General features: G+C 47.4%; 1 protein-coding gene across 1 annotated transcript in view; it reads right to left on the reverse strand.

Annotated features, from left to right (window-relative positions):
- Nucleotides 1–14,813, reverse strand: part of LOC114868172 (protocadherin-16-like) — a 63,070-nt gene that overhangs the window by 13,064 nt on the left and 35,193 nt on the right. Inside the window, exons 3-8 of the mRNA XM_029171605.3 lie at nucleotides 3,381–3,569; nucleotides 2,539–2,770; nucleotides 2,206–2,442; nucleotides 1,068–2,096; nucleotides 422–609; nucleotides 248–344 (exon numbers count right to left, since the gene is read on the reverse strand). Coding sequence (XP_029027438.1) covers nucleotides 248–344; nucleotides 422–609; nucleotides 1,068–2,096; nucleotides 2,206–2,442; nucleotides 2,539–2,770; nucleotides 3,381–3,569 — 1,972 coding nt within the window. The remainder of the gene's footprint in view (nucleotides 1–247; nucleotides 345–421; nucleotides 610–1,067; nucleotides 2,097–2,205; nucleotides 2,443–2,538; nucleotides 2,771–3,380; nucleotides 3,570–14,813) is intronic.

Raw genomic sequence — 14,813 nt, forward strand, 5'->3', positions numbered from 1 at the left:
GATGTTACTACAGGAAGCGGCGCATTCGTTTGGTTGACACGCATGGCTACCGATGCTCTCGTAAACAGGGCTGATAATGAAATACAGCATAACACACTCAAATTAGAATTCCAAAATTACAACATTACCAAAGCATACAATCAATGAAAAAATAAAACAAAACCACAGGAAAAACAGTAATTTCCATCAGATGTTTCCTTTATTTGTTACCAGTACATTTATACTGTATCATGCTACAACACTTTACCTGACAACGAGTAGAACACTGTGCCGTTCTCCCCCTCATCGGGGTCTCTGGCTTGTACTGTGCTCAGTAACACCCCTGAGGCCTGACCTTCTGTCACCTGCAAGAAAAAAAGGAAATAAATAAATAAAACCCCACCACAAGCTCTAAAGGCTTTCATTTCCTATCCGTCTTCACCTGTATGATGAGGCTTTTGCCTGACTGGCTCTGTGTGAAAGCGGGGTCGTTGTCGTTGTCATCCAGGACAGTGATGAAGACTGAGCCTGTGGCGCTTCGAGGCGGCGACCCTCCGTCCTGCACAAGCACCAGCAGCTGGTAGCTCGACTGCTGCTCCCGATCCAGAGTGCCCCGCGTGCTGATCTCACCTGCGGAAAGGAGACGGTGGATCAGAGGGATTTCTGCTTTGATCAATGACACGCGAGAGGAGACTATTTCGCACAGAAAAATTGAGAAATGATGGGAGGTTGGTAGACGCTGGACAGAGTCACGGCTCAGAAACGGATCCCAAATCAGCAAGTGAGTCTCCACCCAAAGACTAAAAGTCTCAGCAGGCCATCTAGAGGCCAGTGAGACCCTGCTGTCATATGAGGTAACAACAGTCTCATCTTTTAAAGATGACTTAGTGACAAAACACTTTAAAGCTTAAAACAAAAAAAACAAAAACAGATAATAAAGTCATGAAATAATATCAGCAGGCCTGGCCTCCTTTTGTTATGCTGGCGCCGTTATCACCAGCAGCAGGAGACTTCCAGCGTCAGCAGCAGCGTATTAATTAGCTGCCTGAGGACATGAATCTACTCCACACTGTTGTTTAAACACTTACCTGAGTGGGAGTTTATCTGGAAGTGGCGATCGGGGTGCAGGAACCGGTAGCTGAGGCGTCCGTTGGGGCCGCTGTCTCGGTCTGCAGCCGACACGTGGCCGAACCCCGTCCCGGCGGGCAGATTCTCTCTCACAGCCATGAAGAGTCTCTCCTGCGTGAGCCGAGGGGAGTTGTCGTTCTCGTCGGTCACCGATATCCGTACGGTGGCGCTGCCCGTCTTCTTCAGCTGCCCGTGACCGGCGCTGGCCAGGACTGTGAGCAGATACATGTCCTTGACTTCTCTGTCTAGGGCGCTCTTCACAAAAAGCCAACCGCTGTCAGCAGCGACTCCAAAGCCGGCAGCGTCTCCATCTGGACGCAGGTGATACGCCATCGGGCTGGAGTGACCGGCGCCGGGGGCTTCTCTGCTCAGAGCTCTGACTTGCAGGAAGCGTGTGTTTATCAAAGTGCCTTCCTTCAGTTCCACCCGGTAGGTGAGGGTGTCAAACACGGGACCCTGGTCATTCTCTGCCTGGACATGAACCACCAGCATGATGGTGGCGCTCAGCTGGGGCACGCCGCTGTCCTTGGCGACCACCTGGAGGTCGTAGCGTGGGGTATTCTCGTAGCTGAGGCCCCCCACCAAACGGATCTCTCCACTGCTACGCTCCATGCTGAAGGTCCTCTGGTTTCCGCTTGGAGAATAAAGGTCAAATGTGAGTTGTCCATTGACTCCAGAGTCTCGGTCCTCAGCTTGGACCCGATACACGACAGCTCCCATTTCTGTGTGCTCTGGCAGCAGCAAGGACTCGGAGGACGAGGGCAAAAAAACAGGCGGGTTATCATTGATGTCCGTGATGGTGACATGGACACGGGTCTGACCAAAGGCGGGAGGGTTGCCACTGTGGGCCTGAACCTCCAAATCCAGGACCGACACGGTTTCGTGATCCAGAGGCAGGCTGGTTCTGAGGGCCCCGGAGTCCGGATCCACTGTGAAGTAGCCCCCGGGGTCCCCGGAGCTAATGGTGTAAGAAATAGCTTTTGACGTGCCTAAGAAGAGAGAAAGAAGATACGTGTCACCATGTGATGCAGAACAATGCCTGTGCTGAGTTTGTCCCATGTCCCAAGGGAGAGGAAGTGAATGAGAATGTGTTCCCACCTGTCTTACTGCTGGCCTGGACGACGCCAACCACCGTCCCTCGCAGCGCGTCCTCCGATACAGTGAAGTAGTACTGTGTTTGTTCAAAGACCGGCGGGGCCACCAGCCCGGCCACCACGCTGATGTTGACTCTGGCATTGACCAGAGCCACCAGGCCACCTCCATCCTGGGCAGAGATCACCATGGGGATGATGGAGTTGGCCTTCCCGTACACAGAGCGGGAGAGGGAAATCACACCTACCGAAACCACCAAAGACGCAAGGTCATAAACGATGCACAACAAAACTCAAATAGAAAAGAGTATGCAGTAATAGGAAAGGTTTACGAGCCAACCTGTGTCTTTGTTGAGAGTGAAGTATGGAGAGGCTCCTCCGGGGACCGTCTTATATGTAATTCTGCCGTTCTCGCCTGAGTCTGGGTCATAGGCCGTCACTCTGACAACGGACGTCCCAGGAGCGCTCTGCGTGCTCAGACTGACAGCGTAGCTGACCGGGTAGAAGGCAGGTCTGTTATCATTAACGTCAACGAGATCTACCTTCACATAGGCTACAGAGCTCAGTCCACCCTGCAGAGAAAACAAAAAGCTCTTTTGTTATAACCTTCACATTAAATCACGAGGAAAGAAAAAACACAGCCGCAAGCAGGATTCAGGCCACAATGAGGGCTCAAGTAAAAGCCAACAGTAAATTTCAACGTATAGCCGCCCCTCTGAAAAATAGTCCCAGCAGCTTCGTATGTATGGATACAGGAAACAGGAGTATGTCGCGACCCGTGAAGGGTGAGCCGGCTCAACACCAGCGAACAATCACTTTCATGGCCTTTTCATTTGAACGAAACACAGTGAAGGCTTTTCATTTGGACCAGGTGGCAAAAACGAAGGAGGCAGGAGTCCAACTTGTTAAAATATTACTGCCCGAAAGTTCAGGCATTTCTCCATTTGATTGCTTTAACATGGCAACAGCAATTTACTTTCGCTTTTAACCATTTATTTTAGGCAGTAAGTGAGCAGGATGCAGTTTAATATTCCTGCCATGTGCTTTTAGTGGACCTGGTCCTGCTCACTTGGTCGTGCCGTCTATGTAAATAGCCTCGCCGCTGTGTTTACATGCAGGATTACTGCCTCTCTCTCTGAGTGGGCCTCGCGCCGGGCCCGGTGTCAGAACGGCGGCGCTCACCCCATCCACGGCAGTGACGGTGAAGTCGAAGCTGGCTGCGCCTTGATCCCGGTCTAGAGCGCCACTGGTGCAGATCTGGCCAGTCTCCTTGCCAATGGTGAAGTGAGAGGGAGCAGCGTTGTTGACGCCGGAGCCCAGGGAGTAGGTAATGGAGCCAAAGGAGCCTCCATCTGCATCTGTCGCAGCCACCTACGGAGAGGAGAACATGCGATCGGTTAAACGCTCCGACTTTGTGCGTTACATTTATTGAGCTGGAAGGGAAACGGCTCACTGCATGAACCCAGCGCTTTCCATAGTCATTAATAGCATCAGTGTAAAGCCTCGGCACATTATGATGAAAACGCTGTTACAGGAATCCGGGAGTCCTGGCAATCCTCAGAGCAGGCGCCTTCTGAAAGCATCTTTGGACCTGCTCTTTGTTGTTTATCTGAGCCAGAGCATGAGCTAAACAAGCGCTTTGGCAGGAAGGCGTTTTAGGAGAATGAAGGTGGATGACTTCCCCAGACTCTGGGACGGCTGCCAGCAGGGAAAGCTGGCACATTTCACAAGCGGCGTCTGTCTGGGAAGGACAGTGACAGGGAGGACTGGGGAGCGGTGCACAACACAATACGCTCCAGTGCCGTGCATTATACTAATATAAGGTCCCACATGCGCAGGCTTTTAATAATGCTTCATATCTGAAAGGGGCTGGAGTCGGTGGAGCTGTAAACGCAGTTCACAAACCATCAGCCAGGGAGCAGACTCAATTACTAATACATTACTATAGGATCCCCCAAGACAACGCAAGGCAAACACACCAATCAGACCGAGCCCCCAGGTACAAGCAACATAATTGTTTGCAAGTGTTGGCTCTAGATCACAGTTTACGAGCGATTACAGCAGAGTTAAACCTCACAAATTGATTAGACATCTCCCTCTTCTTCTCCTGCTTCTTATGAATGGATCTTTTTAGGGAAACACTAATTGGATGAAATTTGAAGCTCAGATCTGAAACTCTGCAGCAGGGAGGCTTCTCTGTGTAAGATGCAGTCATCAGGAGCGGTGCCAAGATAAATAATGTAAGCCATGCTTATCATCAAACACAAGTTTTTTTTGGTAAAAGATGGCATCAGTGTGCGCATTGGTGGATGGAAATCACTCATTCGAGGTGAAGTCAATCGGGCTCCGACTCTTTCCTGAGCAGATGGCAGACGGGGGGACTCGGCAGAGAGCGTGCCCGACACTCTTGACTCTAACCCATAACAGAGGGCGAGTAGTGTGGAGGAGTGAGGGAGTTGTAACGCTGGCAAGAACACAGGCCAAAGAGAAGAATAATAAACCACATGAGGAAAGGGGAAACCAAAAGCAATACAAGAACGCTACTCCATCTTTTAACATGCAGACGCTGCCGCTTACTGTAATATTTTATCATTTTGCAGGGGGGACAAGTTATTTATAACAAACCCACAGTTTTATATGCTTGTTTTCCTCACAGCTGTGTGATGAGTGTCAGCTGGATGGAAAGCTGAAGAAGCACAAATACCTGGTTCGCGGAAAAGAAGAAAAAAGCCTTTTCGAAAGCCAGCGAATATGCTACAAACGTTTAACCCTGACAGATCTGAAGGGAAAATATTTGCTCTTTTGTGACAGACCTATTCATAAGCTGTGTGAGGAGACTCCATGTTGCTGCTCCTTTCAGGCACAGCCATCCATAAAGTACCCAGATACTGTACAACAGGAGAGAGCAGGAGCTCCTTCCTCTCTATGAATCTTTGATGAAACACAGTAAAACATGCCATCCACAGAGCGCTGAACTTTCCCTGCGAGCTGCAGAGACACTGGAGGCTCAGCACAAATGATGAATTTACCGTTACATTCATTTCCATGAGGTGAATCCAGTGCTTCAGTAATTACTCCACTACCACATAAAGTGGTGAGGATATGTAAAGCCATGTGTGGTTTGAGAAACGGGGGATGCGTTCAAGGAGTTTCGCCAGCGGAATGTGCTGTAAAATAATAAACCACACAATCACATTTGCATAAATCCAAACCACTGTGAGCCGACTGCCTAAAGCTGTCAGTCCACTTTGGAATCTGCAAACACTGGGATCTCACTTCAAGTCACATTAAGGGGTTGATAATAACAAATCAATGTCATCTTATTGGAACAGAGGAGCTGGGCTGTCAGGGATGCTGGAATTAGCCAACAACACAAGTGAAATGACACGTGAGGCCATGTGCAAATAAAAAAACAAGCAGGCTATTAACCAGAACCACAAGCCATGAACTGCACGAGATGAGAACAAGCTAACATAATGTGGGCTCTGGCATCAAAGCCTCTGCCATAAAAGTCCAAAATTGTACATTAGAATAAAGATAAAACAAAATTCACACAAAGGCTCAAAGCGCATTTGTAATGTTCACCAACAGTGTGACAGCAGAGAGTCATCCATCATTCATCTCAGTGCTTCATAATGTTCTCTATTCAGTCTTTTATCAACATGCATCATACGCACATGAAGAACCTGCAACTCATTTCTAACCAAAACAAACACAACCATTAACCTACTGAACAAAGTCAGTCTGACTACAGAACTACACATTCTTTTGCCCTCCAGCCTTGTTTATGCTGCGTGTTCCCCTGTATGGATGCATGTATATAATCAGCTGTTACTGTAGCTCTGTGTTGGGTGAGCGGTCCAGGTTCTGACTCGGTCTAGTGTGCAGCTGCAGCTGGGCTTTCCGTGACTTGCCTCCACGTGCATCTGAAGCGAGGCCTCAAGGTGGAGACCAGGGCCGATGTGTGTGAGGAAGTAAGGAGGCATTTCTGACCCTGCAGGTGCGTCCTTTGTCGTAAGCACTTTGAAATGACACCTCTTTTTCATGGCAATGTCGTAGCTATTCTGCAAACTCTCTGCTCTTATCCAATTAAATGTTTAAACGCAGCTCTAATCTTGCATCAACAGCAGCCAGGACCATTCTCCCTACACTCTGTGTGTGTGAGTGAAGCGTGATGGAAGCCGTCTTATCAGCGGGGGAAAGGCAATGTTTGGCCAAGTCCTTAGTCAAACAACCTGGGGAAATCCAAAGATAACTGGGGCACTTTGTGGTTCTCCCATCAGCCTCCAGAAACCCTCCAGATGAGGCCTTCTGACAAGACGACTGTCCGATCAAGGCACCGTAATCACATCAGGGAATACTCTTTTATGTTTTGTATGTATAATGTTCAAATGGAATAATACTGAGGTTTTGGATGTTCCAGGTCATGTAATGTCTCCACTCCGTGGTCTGACAAAGAGTCAGGCCTGCAAAAACCCCAAGCCCCAAATTTGGGTGGTTTCTGTTTATAGAGTTGTATTCCTCAAAAACCCCACAAGATTGATTACACAGTGAACGACTGACCCACCTGGGATTCTGCCTTCTCATGCAGACACGTGTACACGTATGTCAGTGTGACCTTCTGCGCCCGAGCTAATTCTCCCGATCCCATCTTGATTGTTCAGCCATGTGAAAAAGCTCCACTGTGCAAAGAACCAGCGCAAAAACCTGTGAGTAAATGAATGATGTCGAGTTGAAACCACTGGGGCCAACAAGGGGTGAAACGAAGGCAATGTAGCTTTTAATCATGCTCCCAGTATTTTAGAGTGCCCAGTCAAACAAATCTGCCTCGTGTAGTTTCTCGGTGAAACCAGCCAATCAGGACTGCACCTTTGCCAATCTAAATAGGCCACAAATGACTGAGTGCACATGCAAATGTTTGCCAACTGGGAAATTAGCACACACATCAATCACGCGCTGCGTGCACATGTCCTTTGAGTGTACCTTCGATGCGTAAGCATAGACACAAACGTCCAAACAGTGGGGATAAAGTCATTGCTCATCATAGTCCTGTGATGTCTTGTGGAGCTAAAAAACAAACATCCAAAATCTTCTGTGTGTTCACTGGAAACTTTGTGCAAACAAACCAAAGTACAGAAGAGCAGGAAGCAGTGGCTACTGCGACTGTGGACAAAATTAAATAAAGAAATGCTCAGAAACATCTCGATGACGTTGCTATGTTTAAATAATGAGAACTTTGTGGGGTGACTGGACCAAAGCAAAGGAGGCTGGATGCTCCACAGGGCAACTGCACCTTCGTAATGATCGGCCGACGTCCCCACGAGCAATTAGAGGCAGCACGCGACCGGTGCATGGAGAGACGCGGACATCATTAACCGACAGTAAGGGCAACGAGGCGGCGCGTGGGCTCAAAGGAAGCAAACACGTGGGACCACGCAGAGATCTGGACGCAGCCTTGCTCCGAGCTTTCACAGCTGGGGTGAGGCCGTGCACGCTCCTCTCCCTCTATTGTCCTGGCATCACTTCTGAGGAGAGGTGGGCGGGGGCCTCCTAAAGGCCTCCGAGGCTTCTCGCTACAGCGGCAGATAGAAAGGCTGGCGACTTTGTGACATCTCTACCACCACCACACCAAAGACCCACACGGGCCCGATGGAAGGAAGAGGCCCACACGCTGTTGACAAATAGATCAAACCTCCAAACATTTGCTGCGCTGGCAGTATTTGCTGGACTCCAACCAACCATATGTGAAGGATTTTAGCAGTTACTTGGGAAACAAAAAGCTGAAATCTTCACTGCATAGTTTAAGACATGTGTAAGGTCTAGAGAATGGTGACACCACTGCCAAAGCGTGGCCTTTAATGTCTCGCTGCTTTGCGTAATGTTTTGGAAAGAGCGTCCAGAGCTTTGAGGAAGACACTTTATCACATGCTGACTTGATTAAAGTAATGATAATAATAATGCCGGTTGGACGCTTGGACTAATGCATCAGCAGCACCTCTGCTGCCGAGGGGGAAAATGAGATTGTTTGTGCGCAAATCTTTGTGTGTGGCCCTAAAAACAAAGTTGGTAACAGAAAACACACAAAAACAACCATTTAAGCCAGATAAGCATCATTTGAATAAGAAATGTATAATGAATACGTTCTGCTGTGAAACTCACAGTAACATCAATCTGACATCACCACATGTTCCTTAGAATTGAAACAGATACTTCTGATTCAGAGTTGTGTTCACTAATCACTATTCAAAGTCACAAAATGCATAGCGTCACATCAACAATTGACTCCAGACTGGTCAAACACTTTCTTTGCACATGTCCATTAAAACACACCGTACTGGGGAATCCCTGCAAAAACACCATATAACTGTCAGGGTTAGTAACCGTCTTAATAATGCTGATTTCTTCTAGTTGCCAAAGATTTTCTGTCACTATAGAAACAGGTCGAAGGCCGATTCCAGCAGAATAGAATATCAGGGTAAACATGGCAACGCATCATATTTTCACCCAATTTACCAGAAGAATCTGTTGATTTACTTGATTTACTGGCTGCCTCTGGAGAAACCGAGCAACTGTTGTTTGACTAGTCTCCAGCACCAAAGGGCCACTTTACCGAGCTCAGCAGGTTCCACTGTCCGAGCTTCCTGAGCAGTGATTGTCTCAGCTCTTTGAAGGCACACACACAACCGTTACCTAAGCAGGGGAGATGAAGTATTGATTTCTGGATCTACAGCGGCTTGATGAAGTGAACTCATAATTCTCTCTGTGTGTCGTTCGCTAAAACAAACACAGAGGACCTGTGTTAAGAGAAGCGCGTTATGACGGTGGAAGGTCCACATGACTGGCACAGGAACAGAGGAGTCCACAGCAGACAGGGATATAATGACCCACGTGCTCCGGTGCAGACGTATAAGGTTTCTGTCTCTTCCCTTTCCTCTCACACATCACTCACCCAAACTACTACACCGATGGAAAAAGTGACTCAAGCATCGTGACAGTTTCTGTGTTTGACGCAGGAAGAAGGTCAACGAACTAAACATGCAGTTTGAGAAACCGAAGCCAGAATCTAAACATTTATAAAGAATCTAGGACAATTTTGGATATGTCTACTAGTCCAAGATTTGTTCTACAATTATTATTTGACAATAAATACATTGTGTTCCCTTTTTTAAACAACAAATCTTCCAACAAGAATTAGGCAACATGTTTCATAGTTTGCGGAAATGTTGTGCTTTGTCCTTTGGTGTTGCCTGAAATCCACACAAAAAGGAAAAAAAAGACTAAAGAAACACAAAAATGTTTTAAATGAACCACTGAAACCACTCCTGGGGAACAGGCGTACTTCTGTTCACTAATAATGTCAAGAATTTCACCCACTAAGTGGCATTAAGGTTAAAGTTTCGTGCACAGGACCAAGCAGTGTTTCAAAACTCAATCCCTAATCAAGTCAAAGTTTGGCATTTATTTTCATAATTTTGTCCTAATGAACCAGGAGTAAACAAGCTCTGTGTCAGTGGGTCCATGTCTTCTGCAAACAAACAGAGTCTAACAATAGGTCTAGAGCTCAGATTTCCTTAAGAGTGTTTTTGAACACCACAAGTTGCTTCAGGTCCCACGGTGCAAGGAAGAAAAGTTACAAGAGTTGAGAGAGACTTGTTAGAAGTTAGGTGGTCTGCATTTTTGAAAACTTTCATTAGACTTTGTTCGAAAACTGAAGCGTCTGTCTGCCTTTCATCTGGACCCCGCATCTGGAAGCGATCAGGCGTGGAACCTTTGCCAGGTCTCCAGAAAAGACAAAGCGGGCAGAGGGGAGAGATATTGTGCGAAGGAAAAAGGCGAGTGTCGAGACATGAAGTGCTGTTTCTCAGGGTTTGTGATGATGACATGGGAGAATTAGGGAACGTGTGTCATAACTGCTGTGGAAGATGATTCTGTGTGCAGTTCTACTGTGTGTCGACTCCTGTCACCAGGAAGGAATGTGACTAAAGCACCTCCACAACAGCTTTCAGGTGGTTTGCACTGACCCGGTACCCTGAACCCAGCCGGTGCAGGCGGAACGTATCCATGTAAAACATCCAACGACTAAACGCTCAAACATATCATGGGCTCACAGCTACAAGACGTCATCATGACATCCAGCTTTTGCCGCCACCGACAACGTCTCACGCTCGACATTAGGAATGATTCTTGAGTGTTTCAGCCTGGCTAGAAAACTAAATGTGACAGTGGAAGTGCAGAGGTGTGTGGCATAAAGCCGCGGCCGCCTGGGACGACAGAGGCAGCTCAATAACCAATCTGCCCGACGTCTGCTCAAGACATTAGCCTGTTTATTTTGCAAAGGTCAAATGAGAGAAACAAACCTGCCACTATTTTCTCTGCACGCCAGTCACTGACTATGCAGTGGAAAGAAAACAAGGAGATAATTGCCAGGTGAAGTTCCATGCAGTGAATGAGAATCTCATAGGATGCAGAGGTTGGACAGGAGTTTTTAAGCCTTTCAGCTCAGTCTAATATTTCTAATGGATGTAAAGTTCTTTTGCTGTTGGCCATTTTACAGATGTTGCATGAAGCCTGTGAACATAAAGAGCGCTAAATTTCAATAAATGCAATGCTGTTAAATCCTAATATATTCAGCAGCATCTGAATCTGACATGTTGACTGACTCTCAGGTCAACATCAGCACACACTGCTACAGTAACCTACAATAACCCGAAGGCTCCAGCCAAGTTTGGTAAAAGCCTGTGAAACCAGCATCAAGGTCACGAGTGGGAGGCGAACCGATGCAAGACGTCCACAGTGTGGATCCGCTCTCTACCATGGGATGAGATCGCCCCGGTGCCTGGCTCTGCTTCAGCCACTTATTGCTGTCACAGACATCCAATAGCTGCTGGGTGTCAGGTCTGGCGAGGCGAGTCAGGCGGTGGATCCCTGGGTGTGTGTGGGTGGGACGGGAGAATGCAGGATTGCGGGGGTAATGATGTGGGCTAGACCTCGGCTCCAGCTGCCTGCAGTGGGTGGGAGGGAGGAAGCCCACTGAGCATGGCATGCACCAACACCGATTCAGAGCCAGATTGGTTTATCCACCAGCTTATTTAATTCAACGCTGAGACTGTTTCATGCTTTTACTCACTGCATGAGTCAGATCTGGTTGCAAATCATCTCATTCAGTAAATCTCACAACCACTGTCCCAGCAAAGAACGTAAAGCACTGCTTTTAGACTAACAATCCAGGACTAGCAGAGCAGCATAAGACAATTCTGTTCATCTTTATGGATTCGTATTCTTCCGTATAGACACTAGGAGCCACCACCATGCAGCCACATGCTAATTATATAAGTTATTATAAAAAAGATGCTGAAAACAGCAGATTTACATCATCTTAGCTGCGATGACAGACGGCTGTTCATTGAGCGGGTCTTTCTGCTCAGTGAGCGAGGAAACGTAACAAATCACCTACAGATGAAGGCAACACATATGCAGACGTAAACACACGCGTTCGGGGTACGGCCCCGGGCCCTGATGGTTTAGACTGGGACTGATGGCGGTTCCCAGTGCAGCAGAGGGAACCAGACTGGTGGAGTCCAGCAAGGTGCAGCCCAGTCTGCAAATGGTAAATGAAAAACTGATGATCTGAAGGACTTTGTCTTTCAGCGGGTTGTTAAAAAACGCTGCACAGTGAACAGCTTCCAGAAAACAGACATTTTTAGATGGTTTATTTTTTAATTGCTGATTTCGAAGTCACCCAGTGTGAAGGACGTGTTTAGTGACAGACATTGTTCCTTGTAATTTCTTTGTAACTTGGCAGAAAACAGTAATTACACTAAAACACTGGGGAGAGAGTGTTGTGTCTTAGTGTAGTTGCTTATGTTGGTGTCTAGACCTGTGATCGTCCAAACAGCACGATATTCACTTTGACCAAAAATAAAACTGACTGAGTCCTCCACAGTTTCAGTTACAGTCTTCCACAGAGGAGCTGGTATTATTAAGGCTGGTACTTGAAACAGCTTGACAGAGCCACTTACTTCAGTGATGTAACATGTAAATAAAGCCATACATCATCAGCGAGGTGCTTGTATTTTCTGGGAATACGGCTCCACCGTCTGACTTTTCGCACCCCAGGCGATGCCAGCGCCGCATAGTGATTAGAGCCACAGGCTTTGATGTGGCTCTGTAACTATTTCACTGCACCATCATTCTGTTACCATGTGGCATCAGCACTTTCTTCTGTTCTCTACAGGAGCGACTTCAATGCTGATCCACTCAAACATAGTCACTGAGCAAGTAACAGTCCTGTAACACAGCAGTGACCTGCTGGTGGAGAAACCCATTATACTACATGAGTTTTTGTGTCGTGAACTACTATTGCTGGGTCAACCAACTTATTTAAAGTAATGCATATTAGACTTTCAAACATGCAGCATTAAAAGTGATCCCAAAGGAACCGAGTCCGTGTATTATTATCTGCTTACAGACACTAACCCGTGACTCTCTGTTAGCACCATGATAGAGGCAGGGACTCCAAGTGTGATTTATTGGAGGGACTGGAATGTGTGAGGGTTTGAAGACGAACACAACAACAAGCAGAGATCACCGTTTATCTTCTCTGTCTGTTCAGATGCCATCGGTTGCATGTAATAGGATGCATCAGCCAAACATTCTCCTAAAAGACTATTAGAACCCTGCTGACGGTCGCGTGAAGACCAGGCGTTTACACAGTTAAATCCAGCATCCTAGAATGGGATTCTGTGAGGATCACTGCTGCAACTGGACTTTGTTTTGTATGAATATAATGCAAATAGCAAAATGCAAATATTATATGACATAACATGTCTGACCTGCTCTGCACGAGTCATATTGGTGATGACATCACAACAACCAAACAGCGATGACAGCAGGAAATATTTAAGCAGGCTCACATCTGTCAGGCAGACCGGACATGATTCAATTTTAATCAGTGCCTGTTGTTTAAATCAAACAGGGGCCTGTGATTCATTCGCACTTCTCTTCAGGTCTCCAGGGGGAGTCTGCAAACACAGAGCCATTCGTGAATGATGGGCTAAATTTCATCAGGCCTGTAAACACTGGAGCCTGTTACTGTAAGCCGGCTGATTGGAAGGGGTGATTAGCGCCCACCGCCGCCTGATGGGAACCCTGCAGCCACAGCGCTGCACAGAGCGTCACTGTCTGCAGGCGGGCCGGGCCGGGCCGGGTCGGGCCGGGAGTCAGAGGGGTCATCAAGACCCACTGGAACCGTACACATAAACACACGCTGTCGCCGGCTGATGAACGCTGCAAACAAACCACGACTGGGCGGCGCACGTGGTTTCTGCGCCGAGCGCCTGTTTGACCGCGAGGCCGGATCGTGCAGGAAGCCGGCCCGCTTTCCGACGTGGGCTGGGCGCTCGGGGGAGACGCGTGTCTGTTTACATCGCTCTCCTTTGTTTCGCCCGGCTGAGTAATTGCGCCTCGCCGCAGACCCGACCCGAGTGGAATCACGACAGCGGCGCAGCGATCAGACGGATGAGCCACGTACGCAACGCGTCCTGGAACTTCCCAAACAGTTCCCTGCCAACAACAAACAACAGCTGGTCTTCACTGTTGCACCTTTCATCTTTTCAAGCGCGCTGGAAAATGGGATAATGACATTTTCCATATTTACACACGTGCGTAAAACTGCGTCACCTCCTAAGCTACGACGTCTGTTGTGTTTCAGTCCATTTCCTATCGGACACACTGGACGTGCTCACTGGGCTATAACTGTGTGTTTACCTGCTAAGATGTTTGCTTCCTTCACGTTTTCTTTATTTTTCACACAAATTCCTTCGAGTCCGAAGCTATAGGTGGATTTCATTTCCTTGCTAGGATATTTATTTAGTTCTCAGCAAAATATTTAGGTGATAGGGTAATTATATTTTATCTTGTATACATGTCCGGTCTCCTCCTTCATGTGATTCATTTCAAACAGTCCCTTCTGAGTATACATAAGGTAGTCAGTGTGCACTTTGGTTGTTTCTCACAGCACAAGGGACTTCCACAGTAAACATGTCCCCCACAAGATTACACTCACGCGAGCTCTTAAAAGGAACACACACAACTCAAATTGAAACATATTTAATCTGTTTGAAAGACAAAAACCTGTTTGGGTTAAACAAAAGTTGAGCTCTGGCCAAGGTTTCCCCCCCACGAGCCCCACGGCATGTGCACCTAAAACTCACCTCACTCACTGTGAGGACTGATGCACTGGCTGGGTCCCGCTGTTTGCTAAGCGATGAGCGCCGAATGCTGTAGGATGGTGTCATTAGCATCAAGTGTCTGGACATATGCTGCAGTATAAATTGCTTGTCCAGCTGCGAGAGAGAAATGCCGTCTGTGCGCGGTTTGTGGAAAGAGGCCGAGTGATAAAATTGAAGCGTTCCGCTCTGTTAATATCAGAAATTAGAGGTTTGCATGTGGATTTGTATTCGTTTGTAGGTTTTAAAACTGCTAGAACCATTTATCATTAGTTGTATCAGTAAGATTACAGAAGGAAAACTGACAACGTAATCTACAAATCTACAAATCTGTTAATTGTCACACCTCTGTCATGATTTGAATGTAGTGAAGAATTTTGTCTCCACA

Source organism: Betta splendens, chromosome 13 (genome assembly GCF_900634795.4).
Source record: "Betta splendens chromosome 13, fBetSpl5.4, whole genome shotgun sequence".
Taxonomy (NCBI): domain Eukaryota; kingdom Metazoa; phylum Chordata; class Actinopteri; order Anabantiformes; family Osphronemidae; genus Betta; species Betta splendens.